This window comes from Pygocentrus nattereri, chromosome 20 (genome assembly GCF_015220715.1).
Source record: "Pygocentrus nattereri isolate fPygNat1 chromosome 20, fPygNat1.pri, whole genome shotgun sequence".
In the NCBI taxonomy this organism is placed as follows: Eukaryota; Metazoa; Chordata; class Actinopteri; order Characiformes; family Serrasalmidae; genus Pygocentrus; species Pygocentrus nattereri.
The window spans coordinates 36,535,518-36,561,889 of NC_051230.1; the positions used below are offsets into that span (position 1 = coordinate 36,535,518).

General features: G+C 43.0%; 1 protein-coding gene across 6 annotated transcripts in view; it reads left to right on the plus strand.

Annotated features, from left to right (window-relative positions):
- The first annotated feature begins 10,585 nt into the window (after positions 1–10,585).
- Positions 10,586–26,372, plus strand: part of LOC119261888 — a 28,773-nt gene continuing 12,986 nt past the window's right edge. Inside the window, exons 1-3 of one of the 6 annotated variants that reach the window (XR_005129245.1) lie at positions 10,586–10,708; positions 15,551–24,070; positions 25,888–26,016. Coding sequence is in view for 1 of the 6 variants with exons in the window: in XM_037531927.1 (XP_037387824.1) it covers positions 15,596–23,569 (7,974 nt within the window). In the remaining 5 variants the exon portion in view is untranslated. Of the gene's footprint in view, positions 10,764–12,409; positions 12,684–15,550; positions 24,963–25,887; positions 26,017–26,372 lie in introns of those variants that run through there. The other 5 variants (XR_005129247.1, XR_005129244.1, XR_005129246.1 and 2 more) reach the window with 5 other exon arrangements.

The following is a 26,372-nucleotide window of genomic DNA, read 5'->3' on the forward strand; positions in this document are numbered from 1 at the left end:
TACAATCATTTAACATTAAATGTTGTTTTAACATTGTTTCAACGTTGAAACAATAACAGACATTATTTCAACCATATTTCAAGCACATTTCAACGTTGAAGGTCGGTCGTGTGCCAGCTGGGATGTATCTCCATTTTTTCACATTTTGTTCCTACGTCGTTTGAGGAGCTCGGCTGCTCTGCACACTGTGTGAAGGAGCTTCGTGAAGATGGACCAGTAGAAACGCCCGAATAAGAGCTCTCTACGTTAGTGTGCTCTGAAGAGAAACGGCGCTTTTGCTCTGCTGTAAAGGTGCCAGTTAGGAGATGCTCGTTTTTCTTTGGACGGTGATGATACGCTGTTTTGGATGCTGGTGCGCTGGTCAACCAGCATGACCGTACTGGGTGATCAGCTAAACCAGCACCAGACTAGCATAAACTATCTTAGACCTGCCCGGCCTGCATACCAGCCCGCTGTCTCCTTCACAGGGGTTAGCGTGTGCGAGCTAGTAGAGGGGGCAGTTTGTTGTAGAGCCTTATCTGGACTTTAGCGGTTAGCCTCTGAAAGCTAGCTGCTGCAGCATTGTTGTCATTTTATAATTACCAGTTGTTGTGAAACAGCTTCACCTTCAGGCCGTTTCTGTTCAGCCGTTTATCAGTAGCTATTATAAAATAAATAAAGCTATTAAAAAATAAATATATAAAATAACACTTGCTGTCGCCGACAGCTCCAGTGTTTAGGCTTATCCGCCGCTAGCTAGCATGACAAAACCAGCTGTTGCTGTATTAGTAGGTATTTTATAACAGTATTAGATAGTAAAATATTCTTGCTATTAATATTAGTATTAGGTCCCGTTCCACCTTAAATGGTCCAGCAGTTCTGATACCTAAAGCGCCAGAATGTAACTGCTGCTCCATTTAAGGTGGGACGGGAAAATTCAAACAAGAATCTGGAGAATCTCTGACTTCAGCTTCATATCACTGAAGAATTAGGGGGGGTGATAATAAATAATTGCCCCCCTCTTTGAAGGCGTCTGATCCCTAAATGTAACTAAAGCCCAGCAGTGAGGAGCTGAACTTTCCCCTCCTCTGCTGGCCCTGCAGACGGGCAGGGTCGCCTACAGAGCGGCGCTAGTAGCTGATAATGAAGTGATGCTCTTTTATTAGAGGGGCTCATTTCAGAGGAAGATCTCAACCACTGCCCTGTAGCTCAGGAACAAGGGGCAGCGCTCCAAAACAAGGGGTCGGGGTAAAAAGGAGAAATGGAACTGGACCTTTTGATTTCTTTTCAGAGTTTTCACCCTATTTGTTTTCTTAACATGTAGAACAACCAGCTCTACGTTTTCTGAGCGCTCATGTTGTTGGAAAAGTGCACTTGTGTATTTTGGCTCTCCTGCTTCTCCTTTGCTCTGCTCTTTAGCCACATCCTTGTGTCGTGTGTGTGATCCTGTCCAGTAATCACTCCCAGGTGTTTCTTGTTGGTGTTATCCAGTGGTTAAAAACATGAAACATAGAAACTATAAATCACTTCAGACTGAATCTTTACCTTCTAGTGACGTAAACACATTTCTAAAGCACTGAAGATAATTAGTAACATGGGAAATTATGAAATCTATGAACATACAAAATCTAAATGAAGATATAGGTCTGGCTTGATCTGGCTTGAAACCGTGGACCCCCCCACCAGTTATTTTCTTAAGTTATTTAGAAATGGGTCAAGAAAAAAAAAAACAGAATGAAACATCAAACGGACACAAAATGCATTGTAAATACGCTTTCATCTTATCTCTGCTAATGAAACTAACATAGAAAACCGAAGGGAGCCGAGTTCATTCAGGGCTCTTATCTTAAGCACCTCATCAAAAGAGAGATAACACTTCAGTGGAACCTGGATGTGGAGACAGAGAAATTCCAACTAAGTTCCACCCTAAAGGACAGTCCAGTCTTAATTAAATGAGCGCTGTTGCCTCACAGCGAGGAGGGCCTGGGTTCGATTCCCCGGCCGGGCGACCGGGGTCCTCTCTGTGTGGAGTTTGCATGTTCTCCCCGTGTCTGCGTGGGTTTCCTCTGGGTTCTCCGGTTTCCTCCCACAGTCCAAAGACATGCAGTCAGGCCAATTCTGTAAAAATGATCAAATTGTAAGTCGCTCTGGATAAGAGCGTCAGCCAAATGCCGTAATATTAAATGACCTTTTTATAAACTTTACATTTGTCTTTACATTAAACTCTCCAAGCTGGGACTGACCTAGACACTGACAGTATAATGTGTTATTAACACTACTTACAATGCGTTGTATTAACAATTCATAATGTCTAATAAACATGGTTATAATCCCTGATGTATATCTTATAACATGTTATAAATGTGTTTATAGATACTTACAAACGTATCATAGAAATGTGATGTATATTGCTTACTGCAGATGTGTTATATTGTGTGTTAGTGTGTTTTGTGCTACAACAGAGTTGAATCACATTTTAATGCAATAGATACTTTATAATTATATAAAAACGTTTTACATTGAAAATAACAGAATTCTGCACTTTTTAATAACTGTAAGATATTGGGAAACATGAAAACATAAATGCCCATGTGAAGTTTATAGTACATTAAAGATTAGATTTTTATTTAAAATGTTAAACTCAAATAAAAACACTGCACTAAAACTGGAAGACATTAGACGAACAAAAACAACTCCGTATGTGCATTTCACGACTCTGATGTCCACTACTGTCCATTGTAAACACAGATGAATATCATCCATCCATCCATCCATTCATTTTCTAAGCCGCTTCTCTGTCAGGGTCGCGGGGGGGTGCTGGAGCCTATCCCAGCGGTCATTGGGCGGAAGGCAGGATACACCCTGGACATGTTGTGGATCACAACATGATCAACTTACCTTTCCTTTGTTGGGTGAATAAAGAAATGAATAATCAGTAACGATAAATGCAAAAGCAATTCAACTTTCACAACAGTGTGGTGTAAAGTGAGTGGGGCTCTCAGTGGGTCTGGACGTGGGCTGTTACTGGGGTCAGCTGAACTGGGCAGAAAAATAGGACTTGAAAGAGGGAAACTCAGAATCACAGAGTCGCTTTATTTTGTTATACATACAAGGAATTTGTGTTTTTGAGTGCAAACACGGATGACATGTAACAGAGTGAACTGACCAGACAAGGAAACTTCCGCTGTCCCCGTTACCGTCTCTGGTCCTGATGTTTCTACTGTCTGTCTCTTCCGCTGTCCCTGTTACCGTCTCTGCTCCTGATGTTCCTACTGTCTCTGTCTCTTCTGCTGTCCCTGTTACCGTCTCTGTTCCTGATGTTTCTATTGTGTCTGTCTCTTCCGCTGTGCCTGTTACCGTCTCTGCTCCTGATGTTTCTACTGTCTGTCTCTTCCGCTGTCCCTGTTACCGTCTCTGCTCCTGATGTTCCTACTGCCTCTGTCTCTTCTGCTGTCCCTGTTACGTCTCTGCTCCTGATGTTTCTACTGTCTCTGTCTCTTCTGCTGTCCCTGTTAAAGTCTCTGCTCCTGATGTTTCTACTGTGTCTATCTCTTCCGCTGTCCCTGTTACTTTCTCTGCTCCTGATGTTTCTACTGTCTCTGTCTCTTCTGCTGTCCCTGTTACCGTCTCTGCTCCTGATGTTCCTACTGTCTCTGTCTCTTCCGCTGTCCCTGTTGCCGTCTCTGCTCCTGATGTTTCTACTGTCTCTATCTCTTCTGCTGTCCCTGTTACTGTCTCTGCTCCTGATGTTTCTACTGTCTCTGTCTCTTCTGCTGTCCCTGTTACCGTCTCTGCTCCTGATGTTCCTACTGTCTCTGTCTCTTCTGCTGTCCCTGTTAAAGTCTCTGCTCCTGATGTTTCTATTGTGTCTGTCTCTTCCGCTGTCCCTGTTACTTTCTCTGCTCCTGATGTTTCTACTGTCTCTGTCTCTTCTGCTGTCCCTGTTACCGTCTCTGCTCCTGATGTTCCTACTGTCTCTGTCTCTTCCGCTGTCCCTGTTACCGTCTCTGCTCCTGATGTTTCTACTGTCTCTGTCTCTTCCGCTGTCCCTGTTGCCGTCTCTGCTCCTGATGTTTCTACTGTCTCTATCTCTTCTGCTGTCCCTGTTACCGTCTCTGCTCCTGATGATTCTACTGTCTCTGTCTCTTCTGCTGTCCCTGTTACCGTCTCTGCTCCTGATGTTCCTACTGTCTCTGTCTCTTCCGCTGTCCCTGTTACTTTCTCTGCTCCTGATGTTTCTACTGTCTCTGTCTCTTCCGCTGTCCCTGTTACCGTCTCTGCTCCTGATGTTTCTACTGTCTCTGTCTCTTCTGCTGTCCCTGTTACCGTCTCTGTTCCTGATGTTTCTACTGTCTCTGTCTCTTCTGCTGTCCCTGTTACCGTCTCTGCTCCCGATGTTCCTACTGTCTCTGTCTCTTCTGCTGTCCCTGTTACCGTCTCTGTTCCTGATGTTTCTACTGTCTCTGTCTCTTCTGCTGTCCCTGTTACCGTCTCTGTTCCTGATGTTTCTACTGTCTCTGTCTCTTCTGCTGTCCCTGTTACCGTCTCTGCTCCCGATGTTCCTACTGTCTCTGTCTCTTCCGCTGTCCCTGTTACTTTCTCTGCTCCTGATGTTTCTACTGTCTCTGTCTCTTCCGCTGTCCCTGTTACCGTCTCTGTTCCTGATGTTTCTACTGTCTCTGTCTCTTCTGCTGTCCCTGTTACCGTCTCTGCTCCTGATGTTTAAACTGTCTCTGTCTCTTCCGCTGTCCCTGTTAGTGTCTCTGCTCCTGATCTTTCTACTGTCTATGTCTCTTCCTCTGTCCCTGTTACCGTCTCTGCTCCTGATGTTTCTACTGTCTCTGTCTCTTCCGCTGTCCCTGTTACCGTCTCTGCTCCTGATGTTTCAACTCTCTCTGTATCTTCTGCTGTCCCTGTTAATGTCTCTGCTCCTGATGTTTCTACTGTCTATGTCTCTTCCAAGTGTCCCTGTTACTGTCTCTGCTCCTGATGTTTCTACAGTCTCTGTCTCTTGCGCTGTCCCTGTTACCGTCTCTGCTCCTGATGTTTCTACAGTCTCTGTCTCTTGCGCTGTCCCTGTTACCGTCTCTGCTCCTGATGTTTCTAGTGTTTGTCTCTTCCGCTGTGCCTGTTACCGTCTCTGCTCCTGATGTTTCTAGTGTTTGTCTCTTCCGCTGTGCCCGTTATCATCTCTGCTCCTGATGTTTCTACTGTCTCTGACTCTTCTGCTGTCCCTGTTACCGTCTCTGCTCCTGATGTTCCTACTGTCTCTGTCTCTTCCGCTGTCCCTGTTACTTTCTCTGCTCCTGATGTTTCTACTGTCTCTGTCTCTTCCGCTGTCCCTGTTACCGTCTCTGCTCCTGATGTTTCTACTGTCTCTGTCTCTTCTGCTGTCCCTGTTACCGTCTCTGCTCCTGATGTTCCTACTGTCTCTGTCTCTTCCGCTGTCCCTGTTACTTTCTCTGCTCCTGATGTTTCTACTGTCTCTGACTCTTCTGCTGTCCCTGTTACCGTCTCTGCTCCTGATGTTCCTACTGTCTCTGTCTCTTCCGCTGTCCCTGTTACTTTCTCTGCTCCTGATGTTTCTACTGTCTCTGTCTCTTCCGCTGTCCCTGTTACCGTCTCTGCTCCTGATGTTTCTACTGTCTCTGTCTCTTCTGCTGTCCCTGTTACCGTCTCTGTTCCTGATGTTTCTACTGTCTCTGTCTCTTCTGCTGTCCCTGTTACCGTCTCTGCTCCCGATGTTCCTACTGTCTCTGTCTCTTCCGCTGTCCCTGTTACTTTCTCTGCTCCTGATGTTTCTACTGTCTCTGTCTCTTCCGCTGTCCCTGTTACCGTCTCTGTTCCTGATGTTTCTACTGTCTCTGTCTCTTCTGCTGTCCCTGTTACCGTCTCTGCTCCTGATGTTTAAACTGTCTCTGTCTCTTCCGCTGTCCCTGTTAGTGTCTCTGCTCCTGATCTTTCTACTGTCTATGTCTCTTCCTCTGTCCCTGTTACCGTCTCTGCTCCTGATGTTTCTACTGTCTCTGTCTCTTCCGCTGTCCCTGTTACCGTCTCTGCTCCTGATGTTTCAACTCTCTCTGTATCTTCTGCTGTCCCTGTTAATGTCTCTGCTCCTGATGTTTCTACTGTCTATGTCTCTTCCAAGTGTCCCTGTTACTGTCTCTGCTCCTGATGTTTCTACAGTCTCTGTCTCTTGCGCTGTCCCTGTTACCGTCTCTGCTCCTGATGTTTCTACAGTCTCTGTCTCTTGCGCTGTCCCTGTTACCGTCTCTGCTCCTGATGTTTCTAGTGTTTGTCTCTTCCGCTGTGCCTGTTACCGTCTCTGCTCCTGATGTTTCTAGTGTTTGTCTCTTCCGCTGTGCCCGTTATCATCTCTGCTCCTGATGTTTCTACTGTCTCTGACTCTTCTGCTGTCCCTGTTACCGTCTCTGCTCCTGATGTTTCTTCTGGCTCTGTCTCTTCCGCTGTCCCCATTACCGTCTCTGCTCCTGATATTTCTACTGTTTCTGTCTTTTCCGCTGTCCCTGTTACCGTCTCTGCTCCTGATGTTTAAACTGTCTCTGTCTCGTCCGGCGTCCCTGTTAGTGTCTCTGCTCCATTTCATTGCTTGTTTCGGCTTAAGCAATGACAATAAATTGAATCCAATCCAATCCAATCCTGATCTTTCTACTGTCTATGTCTCTTCCGCTGTCCCTGTTATTGTCTCTGCTCCTGATGTTTCTAGTGGTTCTGTCTCTTCCGCTGTCCCTGTTACCGTCTCTGCTCCTGATGTTTCTACTCTCTCTGTATCTTCTGCTGTCCCTGTTAATGTCTCTGCTCCTGATGTTTCTACTGTCTCGGTCTCTTCCACTGTCGCTGTTACCATCTCTGCTCCTGATGTTTCTACTGTCTCTGTCTCTTCCATGTGTCCCTGTTACTGTCTCTGCTCCTGATGTTTCTACTGTCTATGTCTTTTCCGCTGTACCTGTTACCGTCTCTGCTCCTGATGTTTCTACTGTCTGTCTCTTCCGCTGTCCCTGTTACCGTCTCTGCTCTTGATGTTTCTACTGTCTCTGTGTCTTCTGCTGTCCCTGTTGCATCTCTGTTCCTGATGTTTCTACTGTCTCTGGCTCTTCTGCTGTCCCTGTTACCTTCTCTGCTCCTGATGTTTCTTCTGTCTCTGTGTCTTCCGATGTCCCTGTTGCGTCTCTTTTCCTGATGTTTCTACTGTCTCTGTCTCTTCCGCTGTCCCTGTTACCGTCTCTGCTCCTGATGTTTCTACTGTCTCTGTCTCTTCCAAGTGTCCCTGTTACTGTCTCTGCTCCTGATGTTTCTACTGTCTCTGTCTCTTCCACTGTCCGTTACTGTCTTTGTTCCTGATCTTTCTACTGTCTCTGTCTCTTCTGCTGTCCCTGTTACCGTCTCTGCTCCTGATGTTTCTACTGTCTCTGTCTCTTCCGCTGTCCGTTACTGTCTCTGCTCCTGATGTTTCTACTGTCTCTGTCTCTTCCGCTGTCCCTGTTACCGTCTCTGCTCCTGATGTTTCTACTGTCTCTGTCTCTTCCAAGTGTCCCTGTTACTGTCTCTGCTCCTGATGTTTCTACTGTCTCTGTCTCTTCCACTGTCCGTTACTGTCTTTGTTCCTGATCTTTCTACTGTCTCTGTCTCTTCTGCTGTCCCTGTTACCGTCTCTGCTCCTGATGTTTCTACTGTCTCTGTCTCTTCCGCTGTCCGTTACTGTCTCTGCTCCTGATGTTTCTACTGTCTCTGTCTCTTCCGCTGTCCTTGTTACCGTCTCTGCTTCTGATGTTTCTACTGTCTCTGCTCCTGATGTTTCTACTGTCTCTGTCTCTTCCACTGTCCCTGTTACTGTCTCTGCTCCTGATGTTTCTTCTGTCTCTGTCTCTTCCGCTGTCCCTGTTACCGTCTCTGCTCCTGATGTTTCTACTGTCTCTGTCTCTTCCGCTGTCCCTGTTACCATCTCTGCTCCTGATGTTTCTACTGTCTCTGTCTCTTCCGCTGTCCCTGTTACCATCTCTGCTCCTGATGTTTCTACTGTCTCTGTCTCTTCCACTGTCCCTGTTACCATCTCTGCTTCTGATGTTTCTACTGTCTCTGCTCCTGATGTTTCCACTGTCTCTGTCTCTTCCGCTGTCCCTGTTACTGTCTCTGCTCCTGATGTTTCTACTGTCTCTGTCTCTTCCGCTGTCCTTGTTACCGTCTCTGCTCCTGATGTTTCTACTGTCTCTGTCCCTGATGTTTCTACTGTCTCTGTCTCTTCCGCTGTCCCTGTTACCGTCTCTGCTCCTGATGTTTCTACTGTCTCTGTCTCTTCCACTGTCCCTGTTACCATCTCTGCTCCTGATGTTTCTACTCTACTATGTCTGTCTCTTCTGCTGTCCCTATTACTGTCTCTGTCCATCATGTCTCTTTTCCTGATCTTTCTGTTGTCTTTCTCTTTCACTGTCCCTGTTACCGTCTTTCTCCCTGATGTCTCTTTCTCTTTCACTGGCCCATACATGTCCAACCAAGAACCGCTGGTTCACCCTGCAAAAATATCCAGCCAAGAAAGTACTGTTGAAAACTAAAAGCATTAATGCATCAATAATCAATAATGAAATATTAACACATTAATGCATATATAATTACAATGCAGTAATATAATATACACTGTACTGACATACTGACATAGGCCATTCTGAATAATGAGTAATTTTACTTTAGGTACTTTAAGAATATATTGATGCTTGTACTTTTCACACTTCTGCATTTAGAACTTTACAGCAGTGGCAGCATTTACAAATGAGAATAGAAGTACTTTTTTACACTTGCAGTTAGAAATTGTATTAATACTGGTACTTTCTTTTTGATTATTTACTTTATTTTATTCCATTTCATTATTATTTTTTCATTATTAGTTTTCTGGTCTTTCTTCTATCTTCTTTAGATATTTGTATTTGATATATTTATCTTTCTGTGCAGCACATTGGTCAAGCATTTTAAAAGTTTCATAAAAAAAGACCAAAAAAAACCCCACAACAAACAAATTTATTTTGTTTTTTGTTAAATTTATTGTTCCACCTGCTATAAGCTGATAACTATGTTATTCCTTGTAGACATTTAACCCTTGTGTGGTATTGGGGTCTGTGGGACTCAATTTCAATGTTTACAAAAAATGTTATTTATTATTATTTCAACCTCAGATTCTTGGCCTTTCCTCATTTTCTGTGAAGAACATATAAAATAACCCATTTTCAGTGTCTTCACTCTGTTCACCCCCAATAACTTTTATATTACACATGTGGTGTAAAAATAAAAATATTTATAATTATTAACTAACTTCCCTGATGGTCAGAGGACAGTGGACCACTGTTGGCCCAGTAATGGCACAGCTGATTATCCACTGTCATTTTACTCAGTGTTTCTGGGCTGCCAACCAGTGTTTAAGCAGAGTTTTAGGCAAAATTACACTTATCATCATGCATTTTCCCTCACAGCCCAATTTACTGATATTTTCCTTCCTTTAGTTTTACTTTTTATATTAGTTCAGTAAATAATTTTGGTCCAGCTCAGCATCACATTTTCTACAAAATCATTTTATATTAAGTCATTTACTTTTTCTTAGTTTATTTTCTAAAATAATATAAGATAAGATAAGATAATCCTTTATTAGTCCAACAGCGGGGAAATTCACAGTATTACAGCAGCAGCAGAGTAACAGGAGTAAGGCACTCAGTAATAGAAACGGGAAACAGTATAAACCTTATCAGCATTACAAATAATAAAAATTCAAGCTAAATCTCGACTATTTACAGGAAAATAAGGATAATAAAATAAAATAAAATAAGAGTTGCATAGGAATCTGTATTTCACTTAGCATATTGCACAATGTCTATGCATTTAAAATCTCTTTTAGGAGATTAAAAACTAGTTAAAGTTTGTATGGAGGACAGTAATCTGGGTGGTCTGAGGGGGTGTAGTAGTCTGTGGGGTGCCGACCTTATCAAGACAGTGGACCGATATCTACTACTATTTGGGTTGTTAGAACCCCAAATGAGCATCCAGTGATCAGCAATAACATTTGCCAGTTAAATGTCTATAAAATAAATGTATATAATTTAGACTGCTTGTGTAGCCATTGCCATCAGTCATCCTCTGATTTTACAGCACTGTTATTGAGCATGTACTGACCATAAAGCTGCTTTCAGACATGAACATTAACCACATTTACACTGATAAAGCTCTCATTTACAGCCCTGTTTCACAGGCATTAACATAAAATTACACATAATACCTGAACATATAAACATAAACACTGGTAACTTGTAGACAAACACACTGTGTGTTCAGCTCCTCTCGTGCTGTTTGATGAAAACGACACAGTCAGACTCACTAACTGTCTCCATCTACTGGGCAGGGAGGAAGTGCGTCTCACTGTGAGATGAAGTGTGTTCGTGAGGAGCGGAAGGAAAAGTAGTTCGTCTACAGCTACAGCAGTAATTTCAGAGTTTTTCACTTTTCCAGTACCTGCATTCACTTTCTGAGCTTAATCACTGAAATAGCCATTTACATAAAGCACAGGATCAGTAGTTTTATGATCTGTGGGGTGTGTGTGGTGAAGGATCCGCCCAGCTGGACTTCGCTCTGTGCTTCACTTCCTGAAGGGAAACCGAAAGTAACTCTCCGGCGTGACGCAGTTTCAGAGCGAGCAGAAGAGCGGAGATAAGCGGGTTTATCCTCCTGCAGGGTGAGTGATCTCCAGGCAGCACTGCCTCTCCGCGCTGGCGCCGATTCGACAGCAGGTAAACTCTGTTTAAGGTCAACACACCGCGCTGCGTCCACTGCAGGTCCGGATCCGGACCCTTACTGTGGAAGACCAGCGTGGAGAATGTTCTCTGTACTGGCACCCAGGTGGTGGAATGAACTCCCACTGGCTGTCCGAACAGCAGAGTCTCTCGCGGTCTTCAAACGTAGACTGAAGACTCATCTCTTTACACAGCACTTAAATGAGCATTGAATTATAAGCTGCACTTATTTTATTGTCCTGCACTCTGTATTGTAGTTTATTGTATTGTATCTTATTGTTATTGTAGTTCATTGTATTGTAGTTTGTTATTGTAGTTTATTGTATTGTATCTTATTGTTATTGTAGTTTATTGTATTGTAGTTTATTGTATTGTAGTTAATTGTTATTGTAGTTTATTGTTATTGTAGTTTATTGTATTGTAGTTAATTGTTATTGTAGTTTATTGTATTGTATCTTGTTATTGTAGTTTATTGTATTGTAGTTTGTTATTGTAGTTTATTGTATTGTATCTTATTGTATCTTATTGTATTGTATCTTATTGTTATTGTAGTTTATTGTTATTGTAGTTTATTGTATTGTAGTTTATTGTATTGTATCTTGTTATTGTAGTTTATTGTATTGTAGTTTGTTATTGTAGTTTATTGTATTGTATCTTGTTATTGTAGTTTATTGTATTGTAGTTTATTGTATTGTATTGCATTGAACGGCACAGAGTTCTGCGTTCAACTCTGGTTCTTTTTCTCTTGGTGCCTGCAGTGACTGTGTTCCTATCAGTATCTGAGCTCAGGACCGTCTCTAGCAGGATAGGGGTAGCAGGAGTTAGGAGAGTCAAAATGGCTGCCTTGTTGATCTGTTTATGTGCAGATCGTGGAGGCGTTCACTGAAGTCCGGAGCTTCTCTGTGAAGCTCAGTGCTTCTTCTGGCCAGTCTGCTTTATATCCAGTGCCATTTACGTAACATTGCTCATCTCCGGCCGTTCCTGTCTGATAAAGATGCAGAAATTCTGGTTCAGGCCTTCATTATGTCCCACATTGACTACTGTGGCATGCGCTCGGATTCAGCCTCGCAAGGCAGGGACTCCAATTCCCAGAATCCTTTGGAGTCTCACTTGACTTCATACTCCCCACCCCGCTCCTGGCAGAGATCCAAGTCTCCTGATTATTAAGGACGTCCACCTGAACTTTATCATGAGACCCTAAGGTTGGGCTATCTAAGTCCTGACTGAGCACTAAGACAATGCGAAGTATTGTTCTGCCGAACCCTACTGAGCGTTTTGGATTGTGCCGTTTGTTTCTCGTGTTTGGACTTTAGTATTGATACGCTGACTTTCGTTTTGTGCCCAGCCCTTTTCGGATACTCTGTATTGGTTGTTTTGGATATTTGCCTATTTGAACTTCACTCTGACTGGGATCACGATTTTTGTGTCGCTCTTTGTCTTTCGATCATCGTGTCATTTGTTTACTACGCTGATCTCCGATCTGCGTTCGTCTGCTTCCTCTTTGTTGGTCTCCCTGTAAAGTCCGTCCTAAAGCTACAGGACATTCAGAGCTCAGCAGCTGGAGTTCTCACCCACACTAAGCGTTCAGCTCATATCACCCCCGTTCTCTCTCAGCTACACTGGCTGCCGGTCTCGTCCCGTATAAAGTTTACAATCTTACTTCTCACTTTCAAAGCTTTACATAACCTGCTCCCCCTCCCTCAGAGAACTGCTGACCTCCTACACTCCCTCTCGCTCTCTCAGGTCTTCTAGCAATGACTTACTTGCTGTTCCACGCACTGGACTTTGCACCTTGGGAGGGAGGTCCTTCAGTGCCACGGCCCCCCAACTCTGGAATTCTCTTCCTCAATCCCTCAGGGAGACCTCAAATAAGAGTCGAACGTAACCAGAGTCATCTCTCTCAACCGACCACAAGAAGTAAGAAAACATGCTCACATGAAGGCTGCTTCAATCAAAAGGGCGGTTTATATGGCCAAATATATACAATAAACACAATTCAAATTACTTTGTGATAGACTGAAAAAAAAAAATGACCGACCATGTGGGAAAGATGACTGTACATGTGGGGAAGACATTTACATTTACAGCATTTAGCAGACGCTCTTATCCAGAGCGACTTACAAGAAGAGCTTCGTCTGTCTAGAGAAAGTCTCTCTACTAGTTACCAGTAGGTTAGAGAGAGACGGTCCTGAGCTCAGATACTGATAGAAACAGTCACTGATACAGAGAGAGAAGGAACAGAGCTGAGCACAGAACAGTGCAATACACCACAATACATTAAACTACACTACAACACACTAAACTACACAGTGCAATACAATAAAATATACATGCAGCACAATATATTGCAAAAAATACCTAATTCAATGCTGATTTAAGTGCTGTGTAAAGAGACTGTCTTCAGTCTGCATTTGAAGACAGCAAGAGACTCCGCTGTTCGGACACCATTCGGAGTTCATTCCACCACCTGGGTTCCAGTACAGAGGACAGTCTCGACGCTGGTCTTCCACGCACCTTGAAGGATGACGGGTCAAGCCAAACTGTACTCGAAGCGCTCATGGTCCAGTTCAGGCCAGGAGACTCAATGTTCTTTACTCCCCTTTGTCTAATTCTCCCGGAGTTGTAGTGTCCCTGGATGCTGAAAAAGCCTTTGATAGGGTGGAACGGGGCTTTCTGTTAATCATTCTAGTCACATTTGGTCTTTACTCCAATTTTATTTGTTGGATTTGTCTCCAGTACACTGACCCAACCGGTGCCATTTATACCAACAGCATGCAGTCACCACCTCTTCCTCTCTACCATGGGACACGCCAAGGATGCCCTCTATCACACCTGCTTTTCTCTTTGGTGATAGAGCCTTTAGCAGTCTGACTTCGTAGCCAGATAAGATGTGAGGGCATTACTCGTTTTAGCACAATCCATTAACTTTTCCTCTATGCAGATGATCTTTACATTTCTTTTCTTCCCTTCCCCCCCAATACTGGAAACCTTGGATCAGTCTATTCAAATGTAACAAGGTTCAGACACCAGTAGGTTGTCAACACCACAGAAGAGCAATAAGACAGATCAACATAATTGAGGGTTTATTAAAGCAAATAACAAGACACATGGGGGGATTGGAGGGGTAGCTGCTCACCTACAGGGGTAACACTGCAAACAGGGAACACAGCAATCATACAAACCAACTACAAAGCCCACTACAAAACCACAAGTGTGGTGTGAAAAGGGTTAAAAGCATTACAAGCTCATCAAGATGAAGCCACTACAAAACCTGAAATAAGCCTGTAGTGAACAGCGAGACTCCTCACCCCAGCCAGTGACCCACAAAGTACAAGCTTAAAACCCGACCAATTAAAATAAAATCATCTTTATTAACCTTAACAAACAGTATCTAAAAGCATGAACCCAACACACATTACCAAATCCAGACTACTGCCTAGACTGGGCCGCTGGTTAGAGTAATTGGTGGCGCACAGTGTCCCAGGACAGGTTGGCCACCCTGTCTGAGACAAACAAAACCAAATTAAGTGATCTCACACACACACACACACACACACACACACACACACACACACACACACACACACACACACACACAAACATGCACCAAATCACAGGTTGAAACTGCACTCACCCATACACTCTCCCAAATATCAGCGAAACCCAACTACAGGAGATCAGGCAAGTCACAGATAAGTTACACAGCCTCAACACATACACACACTCAATATCTCATACACCCAACACAGACACTCCAAAGGAAATAAACCTGCACGCCACCAACCTTACCCCCTGCACAAAAGAGACTTAACAAACAAAAGCCCTCAGCACCTCCAACTTCCTGCTTTTAAAGGGGAGCCATCATTTCAGACTGGGCACTTCCTGTCACTCAGCGCCACAGCTCCCCTATTGTCCCAACTCAGTCATTACACCCACCCTGAACACAGTCCATTCTGTTACACAAACCTCTGGTACAGTTTGAATTTGGGAAAAGGAAGCTAATTTTTGTTAACTCCTTGGTTTAGTCTCTTCCTCAGCCAGTCTTTCCCTACAAGATAACATCAGAGGGATTCAAGTATTTGGGAGTGTTCTTCACCAACGCGTCTAATGAGCGTTTCTCCAAAAAATGTTTTTAGCATCTGCTGGACAAATTTACATTAGACATAGTTGGGGTTGGGCCTGTCTTCCATTATCATTTACAGGCTGCATCAGCTTGATTAAAATGGTGACCCGTCCAAGATTTTTATGTACTTTTCCCACATATCCAAGTCATATGCGAACCTTTTAAAAGTATTACTCTTAACTTCATGCCGACTAGAATGAAAATCTTACCAAAGAAAGTTTAAGAAAGGTGTGATGATTAAAACAAGACATAGCTAGTGCAAGATAGGGCTAGTGACCCTTTCTGCAATCAAAACAGCAGCAAAAGTTGTTGTCAATGAGGTGTAATGGTAAAACATTTGGACATAAAACTGCAAGGTAGCTGAATCAGTTTCTGCTATTCATTATGGGACGTATGCCCAATTACTTCAGTGAATAGACAGCTGTGTTAATAAAAAGGGGGAAGAAATTCAAGTCATGTAAGCTGCTCTGGATAAGAGTCTCTGCTAAATGTAGTGTTTAATATACATTGACTGTTACTAAATAACATTACTAACATTTATATTTTTATCTAAAAAAATAATTGCTATATTGTTAATTTGATGTCGTTTTGTTTCATTATGTTAATATGTTGTTACCAATTTTATCTTTTGCTTTTTACTTCATGTTTCTGAAAAACACAGGTTATATATGACATCACTGCTTGGCTACTGAAGAATCTATTCAAAATGGGGAATGCCCCATCAGAAAGTGACATGGGCAACCGGCTGAGATGCTGCAAGTGTGGTAAAGTCTTGCCTCCATGCTACAACTTCTCAGATTATGACAAAAATACTATTCACGGGCGATTTGTGTATGTTTACAATGGAGGAGTATATTACAGACCAGTTGGCGTTGATAATGCATACGAGTGTGAACACTGCTTTAATCAGCCAATCAGGGATGAAGAAAGAAGAAGAGAAGACGAGAGACGGAGAGAAGAAGAGAGGAGGAGAGAAGAGGAGAGACGGAGAGAAGAAGAGAGGAGGAGAGAAGAGGAGAGACGGAGAGAAGAGGAGAAGAGGAGAGAGGCTGAAGAGAAGAAGAGACGAGAAGAAGAACTGAATCAAAGACTTGAAGAGTCACACCAGCAAGCTCAAACTCAGCACGAGAAACAACTGAGCAGCCACTTTTCAGAGGAAGAAGAGTCCAAGCATCAAGTTCTAAAAAGCCGTCTGGGTGAGTTTGAGACAAACTGTGAATCAGGCCGTGACGGTGATGAGCTCCTAGAAATCCTCTCATCAAAATGCAGCATCCCGGTTCCAAACCTCACTCTCGATCAGCTGAGTGCTGATCAGCTGGAGAACATCCTGTCAGCCCTGGACAAACTCCTGTTTGACGAATGGGTCAGTGCTCCTCCATCCCTTAGCACTCTGCAGCATGCTCAGGTGTTCATCACAGAACTGTGTGCCCTGTCTCTGGAAAGAGCTGAGGGACCTTCCCTGCAAAGCATCTTCAATCAGGTGCAGTGCCTGGTGGAGTCCATCAGCCAATCAGCATGTAACATTTCTGAGAGTTTCCTGCTGACTCAAGCCCTGTACCTAAACCTCATGCACTTCATCTCTGACCACGGCAGCTTTGACACGGATGCTGCTCTCATAGCCAAACGATGGGCTGGGGAGGACCTTTCCACTCAAGATCTTTGTCTTATAGAATTCCTGGGCACCCTCACATTGTCACTACAGCATGTGGTTGGAAGAGCCTCCGTGTTCATTTTAAAGATGGAAATCCAATGTTTGGAGCATCTGCTCTTCACACTCACACATCTAAATGGCAAGAAAAGCCACTCAGAATCCACCGAGGTGCTTCTCAGACTTGTGAAAACAAACCAATGGACTCCAGTAGAGGCAGTGACTCTACTCAAAGTGTTATTAGAGAAATATGCAGAGGATGCCCCAGTCACTGAAGTGCTCACATTGGTACAAATGAATGATGCATCACCAGGATGGACGGATGACTCCAGACACTCTCTCATCCAGGCTCTGGATTCTGTTGGCCCTGAGAGATTCCCACAGCATTTCCAAAGGACTCTCAGAAAGCAAGATAAGAGTAGTCTAGATTCAGCTTTAGCAGAATTGAAAACACTCAGGAATTTAGACGATTCTGTGATTGATATGATAAATAACATTATCACTGGTGTCTTGCAATATTCAGAAAATGCACCAAAAGATGAACCATTCATGAAAGATTCCTTTGAATTTGCAAACCTCAATGCAGATGATATCAAAAACTTTCTGTCTCAGCTCTGCAAAGCAGTTTTTGACACAAAGTGCTGGTGGCCCACAGTGCAACACATGCTGAGATGGTGTGTGTTGGTGCTGACCGAGAAGAGCCAGGCATCAGAACTGGTTGGTGTGGATGAGGATCCGTGTGTCACAGCCATGTTTGTGGCCACACAAGTCTGCATGGGAAACAAACTGGACATTGTGCTAAGCTCTGACGTTCACTCACATGAGCAAATTAAGGAGTGGGCTGACTTCTACAAGCACCTTGGAATTTCTCTTAACACAAACATGAATAAAAGCAGTGTGTCACAGAGGGAAATCTATGAAGCTGACATTGTGTATGGTACCATGGATGACTTTGTCTCAGACTACTTTCAGTATGGATTAGAGATGATGGAAACCGTGTATCCTCACCTTAGCCGAGGATTTATCATTGCTGAAAGAAGTCTCAGCACCTCCTACAATCTGGAACTTTCAAAGCTCCAGGAAATTGATGCCCTGGTGTCTGCTAGAGAGACCCTGCAAAGCCTCATGGATAATTTTCAAAGTGAGAATATTGAACTGAGACACATTTTTATTAAGGCTCTTTTTCAGGTACTCCACACTAATCTAACCAAATGCACAGATGCTGACAATAAAATCCCAGCCATCTTGCAAAAATGTACCAGAAAAGAACTGCCTTCTAATGAGGTGTACATTCTGACCTTTCTTGAGAATATCTTTCAAGTGTTTGCTGGAGAAATAGAAAGAGAGAAAGACAGGGCATCTCTGGCAGGAAAATTGTGTTTGGAGGTTTTATTTGCCTGTGCAGTGCAATTCCAAGCCCCAAATGAACAAGCTAAAGAAGTCTTCCAGAAGGTGTCAAATCTTGTGGCACACGAACTTTGGTCACCAGTAGAAGCCTTAAACCTCCTTGTAGCATTAACTGACCACCATCTCAATGAAGACTGTATTTCCATTATGAAGATTCTACATCTGATGGAAACATATCAGGTATCTTCTGGGTGGACAGATGAGAAGAACCAGTCTCTCCTTCAGCTCTTGAACTCATCAAAAACTGAAAAATTGATTCAGTATTTAAAAAAGAGCTTCAGAAATGAAAAAGAAAAAAACATTGAGTGTCTTTTTAATGAAATACGGCAGATGAAAAACATTGATGAACAAATGCTGGAGAAATCATACTGTATAGTAAAGAATGTTACAAACATGATTAAATCTGGGGAGATCAAAAACCACACAGGCGTACATCAAGCTAGGAATCTGAGTCATAGCACAGACACACTAGACCTTCAGGAAGTCCTGGCAGTATTATGCAATGCTGTACACCAGTGTAATGCTAAAGGGAAGTGGTGGCCCAGAGCCACTCAATTGATTAGCTGGTGCCTCCTGGCCTTGTCTGACACTGGAAAGCTCCTGGGGATGGGAACTGGAGAAGGGAAGTCTTGCGTCATAGCAATGTTTGCAGCGCTGCGTGCACTTAGGGGTGAAAAAGTAGACGTGTTGTCCAGCTCTTCTGTGTTATGTCAAAGAGATGCACAAGAATGGAACAGCTTCTACTCATACTTTGGCATCACAGCTGACACAAACACAGACAAAACTGAAGACAAAGCTAGAAAAGACTGCTACCAGAAAGACGTGGTCTACGGAACAATCGAAGCCTTTGCTGCAGATCACCTACGTCAGATATTTGAGATGAAGGATGTGAGGCCCGATCGCAGCTATCAGTGTATCATAATCGATGAAGTGGACTCACTGCTGCTGGATCAGGGAGTGCAGCTAACCTACCTTTCCAGCCCCATGGTCTCCATGCAGCACCTGAACATTATTCTGGCCATGATCTGGGGCCTTGTCAGCCAGTATGGCTTCCTGTCAACAGGACAACAGACATTTGTACAGGGTCCCCCTGCTTCATTCTTCAAGGCCATATTTGACTCCATTGACACAGAAGAAACTGAAATTAATGACCCAATGGATATTTTATACATTGCTGAAGAATTAAAGATTGTGCCACAAGGATTTACGGAGGATCTCTTCAAATGTGAACAAGATGAATTTCTCAAAAAACTGAAAACTGTGAGTCAGGATAAAATGGTAGATTTTTTCCAAAAAATCGAAGACTATGTCCCCTATGGATTTACTGTATACACTTTAGATGAGAAAGGATTGCTCTGTCTCACAAAGCCCAACACGTACAACAACCAGGACATTCCAGACCTTACATTTCTCGTTTTGGAGGAAGGCTTGTGTTGTACTCTGTATGATTCTGAAGAAATTCTCAGCAAGCCCATTGCAGAATTAATCTCAGAGAAGATTCAGTACACCCCATGTACAAATGAGAAAAACAAGATCAGCATCCCTGGATTCCTGAGAAAACTCATAGAGAAGAAATTGCCAGTGTGGGTTCAGAATGCCTTTCTAGCAAAGAGACTGAGGGAGGGACGGGAATATGTTGTAGAAAATGACAGCGTCTGTCCAGTGGACTTCACATCCACTGGTATTGTAGAACTGAGTAAGAAATGGGGTGATGGTCTACAACAGTTTGTTGAGATCAAACACCAAATCAAACTGAGCACAATTTCAACAGTGACCAACTACATTTCTAACATTTGCTTTTTTGAAAAATACCATGGACAAATATATGGAACAACAGGGACACTTGGGAGTGAGACAGAAATGCTGTTTTTGCAGGACCTGTATCCAAATCTCTCAGCCTGCAAAATACCAGCTTTCAACCGTAAGAAATTATTTGAGGTTAAAGGTACTCTGAAGACCTCCACGGAAGAGTGGAAATCTGAACTAAAACATGCAGTTATGGCTGAAATTACCCCAAATTCATACAGAGGTGGAAGAGCAGCCTTGGTAATCTGTGAAACTATCAACACAGCTGAAGACATCTGTGAAGAGCTGAGAGGCATCATCCCAGGTAATATTATTCTCTACTGCCGCAGTGACAAAGAGAGTTTGGGGAAAAAACTGCTTCCTGGTGATGTCATCATTGCCACAAACCTTGCTGGCCGTGGAACAGACATAAAAGTCTCCAAAGAGGTAAACAAAAATGGAGGATTATTTGTTATCCTCTCTTTCCTTTCTGAGAACACAAGAGTGGAACTCCAGGCTTTTGGCCGAACTGCACGCAAAGGTGATCCTGGCTCTGCTCAGGTAATCATGACCACTGATCATCTGCAGGAGGCCTTCAGGACAGTGTCTTCTCTGGAGGAGGCAAAGAAAAGAAGGGATAGACTTGAAGCAGAAAAGATTCCCCACATGATGAATGATGTCACTGAGATGAAACTGCGGGAGGACCTGTTTTCAAAGTACTGTAAAACCCTTCAGGATATTCACAGGAACACAGACGAAGATGAAAAAAGAGCTGTTGTTGCCATCTTAAATGAGTTCTGGGGAATTTGGTTGCAAACCAAATCAGAAGAAATTGACCAGTTGAAAAGAAATGAATTGCTGAAAAGCTTAACAACTGATTTATCTCTGGCAAAAAGTCAGTCTCAAAATCAGACTTCACCATGTTCTAGCATTTACCACTACATCAAGTTTGGGAATATCGCACTGGATAGAAAACGATGGGATATAAGTGCCAAGCTATTTGAAAAAGCTATAAAACAAGATGAAAGCTGGGCTTCTATAGCTTTTTACAGTCATTCATTCTGCACTATAAAGCAACAGAAGGGAGATTACCTCACTACGGCCATAGATGATCTCAGGAAAGCACAGGAGTCTCTGAAATACCTTGCCGAGGAATGCATGGCCTGCCTGCAGTTTGTAAAAATGTCTTCTGCCGACTCAGCCAACAGTAACCCAACCAGCCTTGAAAAACAGTTGACAACCAGGTGCAGCATGTTGGGTTACTTTGGTCAAAACATCAGTGACGCTGTTAAGAAGCTTCAGGAGATCAAAGAAAGAGGGAGGGATGCAATAGTCAAGAAATCACCCATGTTCTCCCTGGTCTCAAGTGCTGATGAAGATCTCCAAGTGGAGGCCTACAATCTGTACAGTCAAGGTCTGAAATATGTCTTTTCTGTTGAAGAGGAGCCTCGTTTCCCATGGGAAGCTCTGCTGGTGTTCTGTCTCGGAGTTTTGCAGATTATTGGAGGGGCACTGCTCACTGCATTTACCTTTGGAACATTTGCCCAAGTTGGCATCGGGCTGATCACCGAAGGAATATCAGACTGCATCTTTGGCATCGAGTCCATGGCGACAGGAGAATTCAGTTGGAAATCATGGGCTACAGAAAAAGCCATTTCTATTGGTGTATCTCTAATTGGGTTTGGAGTTGGAAAGCTGATTGCAAAGGGCTTCAAAGCTTCTAAGCTGGCAGTTAAGGGATTCGGCAAACAATTGAAGTCAATGCCAAAGTTTCTCTCCAGACAGGCTAAAGATGGCCTCAGTGTTGTTGCAAAAACAAACATGAAGAATGCAGTGAAACACACTGCAAAAAAAATAGTACAGGAAACTATTATCTATGGATTTAGCAAGGCAGAAGAAGAATTACTGACAAAAATACTTAATATCATTAAAGATGAAGTTAAAAAGAAGATTGTTGATAATGTGAACCATAACCTGCACACAGAGCCCTTGGCTACATTAATAGACTCCATTATACTTTCACACCTTGAGGATAAACAACAATTGTCTGACCTCCTGCAGGACAAGAACAGAAAGAGCAATCTTCTCTCCATTTTCAGAGAGTTGAGCAACACTGCATTACAACCATTCCTTGCAGATCTCAGCTGGCAGAACAAGCTTAACTCATCCATCTACAAAGTGTTTGAGAGGGCTAAATCTGAGGCCAAAGGCAAAACACATGGAATTCTGACAGTCATCCAAACCATCCATATGTCAACACTGGCAGCAGATGCCACCAGTTCAGTGGCCAGCCTCTCAAACAAGTTTTTCTCAAACCTTCATGAACAACTGAAAGCGTTTAGAGAAGTAAAAGGTTTCTCAGGGGAAGTGAAGCAAAATGAGCTGTCTGCTTCACAAATCGAGATGCTGAAGGAATTCAAGCAAGATTTAGTTGACAATATCAGTGCATTATTAGCTGATACTTTAGTAGAGGTATTCCACCAGAAGTTCTCCAGGCACATTGCTTCACATGTCCAAGGCAAACTAAATGGCATCATTGGCCACTATGTAAATAGGGGCCTAAAGATGGACAGAACAGAGGAAAAACTCAGAGCTGGACAAAATAACAGGTACATTGCATACATGCCAGGAGACATGAATTCTAAACACAAACTTGCAGGGGAGTCTGGTAAACACTCACAGTCACATGCCGAGAAGATCAGGAACCCCACAAAGGCAGGTACCATTCTGGATATCAGAGTCTTGTCAGAAACCACTGGCACCAAGGTGGTCATCCTGACAGAGGACAGTCATGGCAAGCTTACCAAAATGCAGGAGCTGAACCCGAACACTAAGCCTGTCAGTCAAACTGTGACACTGATTTACAGACCAAAGAGTGACCAATACCCAGACGGCCATTACGACGTGCTCATCAATAATCAAACAGTTAGTTTAACCAGCCAAAACAAGAGCTGCCTGTTTCATGCTTTAGCGAGAGGCTTGAAACCAGAGGCCAGTGAAGAGGAGGTCACTTTGGAAGCAAATCGCCTCCGATCTGTGGAGGCCGACGCCCTCCTGAGACACTCGGGCCAATGGGAGCCTTTCGTCAAGCGCAAAGAGTGGACAGAAGCCATCAGAGGAGGGGACTGGTACATGGCAGAGGGAGCTGCACCAAAAAGCCTGGTGAAAAAGAAAAAGCAGGTAGAAAACAAAGAGGTGCTCAGTAAAGAGGTTGGAAAAGTAAAAAGGTACAAAAAATTGAAAAAATATACAATGAAACATTCCGGTCTTGGAGAATTCATCAATGCAGATCACCAACCACCAGTGAGTAGTATATTGAAAGCCTGGAAGTTAAACCAGAATAGCAAATTAGCCACAGCCATGCTTGAAGTGGCAACAGACTCATTTCCTCTGGACACCAATCTGATTCCTAAAGTTAAAGAGCGTCATGGCCTTAAACTTCCAACGGTTTATGTGCCACAAGAAATACATCGTGAGTTTCCCAGTACAAAAACAGTTTCTGTAAGGAACGCCATAGCTGATGCTATACAGAAAGATGATGTTGTGGCCACCTTCAAACTGACCATCTTAAGTGCAATGCCCAGATTCAGGTTAAATAGTAACAACAACAGGACTTTCAAAGACTTTCAGGACAACCCAGTGAGTAAAACCAGGCTGGAAAGTTTTGAAAATAGTTTTCAGGAACATTCTCTAACGATGGTAAAGAAATGGTACAAACTGCTTCAAGGCAAAGGTGTCATGAACAATACTGATGTCAACACCCTTACTGACTGGATCAACAACAAGGGCTACGAGAATCAAAACGATCCACACAGGAACCAAGTCTCCAATCTCCTATAATGGAAAGCTAACATGACATTCAATATAATATCCTGCAAACACTGCAAATATTTTCTTTTCATTTATAATTCTTGATATTGTTAATTTTTGAAGAATAGAGTTTTTGTATACAATTAACAACGACCGCCTCCGGTGCTGTTGACCAGCAGGGTGCCGTAAGGAAGCACATAGCTGATGCTATACAGAAAGACGATGTTGTGGCCACCTTCAAACTGACCATCCTAAGTGCAATGCCCAGATTCATGTTAAATAGTGACAATAACAAGACTTTCAAAGACTTTCAGAAGCCCAAAATGAGTAAAACCAGGCTTAACGTTTATAGAAAAAGTTTGGAGCACCACTCTATAAAGATGGTAAAGAAATGGTACAAACTGCTTCACGGCAAAGATGTCATCAACGATGACCATGTCAACACCCTTACTGACTGGATCAGGAACCAGGACTACAAGAATCAAAACGATCCACACAGGAACCAAGTCTCCAATCTCCTATAATGGAAAGGTAACATTTTATGCACTGTAAACTGCCCTGCAGAGACGGTTAGCTGTACTGTTTCTGCATCACTGATCCTCATAATCTTCCACAAAATTAGACAGAAAATTCTGAACACACAGTTAAACTCTACAAACCTGCTGTCTTATAATGCCAGTCTAAATCTTGATAATATTATAATCATTACAGAGAGGCTGGAATTGTTGTGTGTTTACTTCAACAAAATGAACTAGTTACAATTGTTTCTTCCACAAAATCTTCTACTTGTACATTAGATCTAAGGGCTACAGGTTTACTCAAGGAAATTTAGCCAGAAATAACCAAGCCTATTCTGCCAATAATAAACCCCTCTCTTAGCCTTGGATACATCCCAAAAACTCTTAAACTTGCAGTAATTAGACCGCTGATCAAGAAAGCTAACCTCGATCCCTGTGAACTATCAAACTATAGACCTATGTTGAGTCTTCACTTTATATCTGAGATCTTGGAAAAAAAGTGGTAGCAAAACAATTAAGCTCCTATCTGTATAGGAATCATCGACATGAAAAAATTCTGTCTGGTTTTAGGCCACATGATCGTACAGAAACAGCACTAGTAAAAATTATTATTTTCTGTCCAAGCAAATGTGTCATTGCTAGTCCTACTTGACTGCAATAGACCACGCTGTTTTACTACGTAGACTGGAAAACCTTGTAGGGGTAACAGGAACAGCTCTTTCCTGGTTCAGGTCCTACCTCACTGATGGCTATCAGTTCATTAATTTAAAGGGTGAATTATCTGTCCTTGTAAAGTATGGTGTTCCACAAGGCTCTGTTTTAGGGCCTATATTATATATGCTATATATGCTACCATTAGGCACCATTATCAGTAAACACAGCATAAATTTCCACTGCTACGCCGATGACACTCAGTTATATATATCAAGCAAACCGGATGATAAAATTAAACTTAGCCAGACTGAGGACTGTATAAAAGACATAAAAGACTGGATGTCGCGTAACTTTCTGCTACTTAACTCAGATAAATCAGAGGTCCTGCTTCTTGGTCCAAAAGCAGCTAGAAACAAACTGTCTAACTTAAACTTAACAATTTCTCAGCTGCATCGCGCTCATCTGTTAAAAATCTGGGTGTCGTTTTGGACGCTGATCTGTCCTTCAACGCACTTATAACTAATATCACTAGAACAGCCGTCCTGCATCTCCACAATATTGCTAAATTAAGAAATGCGTGATCTCTACAGGACGTAGAAAAGCTAGTTCATGCTTTTATTACTTCAAGGCTGGACACTGTAATGTCCTGCTGTCTGAACGTCTGAGCAAAAACCTCAACAAGCTTCAGCTAGTCCAGAACGCTGTGGTGAATTTGATCTTATTAATTCTATAGTCGTAACATTAATTTCTATTATATTGGTTATTATACTGTGTAGATCCTGGTTGAGTTTATTCTGTGGGCCTCTGACTGAAATGGTAGTGGGAGCTGATGCAGGAGGCATCTGGACAGGAAAGGGGTCCCCTGAATGATAACAATGCTATATATGGGGTTAGGCGACCAGGGCCATTCTGGAGAAAATGTATGTTAAATACCTAATATGGCTTGAGAGGAGCCATACATCGAACTGAGGCTGTCTTAATAGAAACCAGATGTGGGCTATACGTCCACACCGGTATAAAACCAGGAGCTGAAATGTACGTGTCAGAGACTATTGGCTGTTCTCTCCAAGCTGTTTCGCAAAGGCTTGTTTGTGACTTCGACCTCTCAAGGCTAATAAACATCTTTATATGCAAGAGACGGATGTCACCGAAGAGTTTGTTCCTACACCTTCACAGCATCGCTACTAAAGAAACCACAAGAATTTGGCGTCACGAACCTCGGACGTGCTGTGGCCTGCGGTGCAGACGACCGCCTTGACGCATCTACATCCGCTCCTATTGCCGGCAGACAAGGTAAAAAAAGACCAGACCATTCGGTGAGGCTGTGCTGTTCTGTTGTGCTGTTTGGTCGCACCGTTAAAGAGCTTTGTGTGAGTGTGCCCTGCTGTTTTGGTTGTGGGTTTGCCTCTTCGTTCTAAATTTTGTTTTGTTGCGTTGTAATACGCCGCAACAGGGGGGAGTATGGTAGAATAAAGGGAAAAAGGAAATAGTAAAGGAAAAGTAGAAGTAAAGTGTAGAATAGAGTTTTTAAAGGATATGGAAAATAAAGGGAATGCGGCCATAAAGCATATGCTTCTAGGTGGTATGAATGAATGGAAATGATCAATCCCTGTGTGAGAGAATTTTTATGTGGAATTTGTGTGTTTTGATGAAATAGTCTG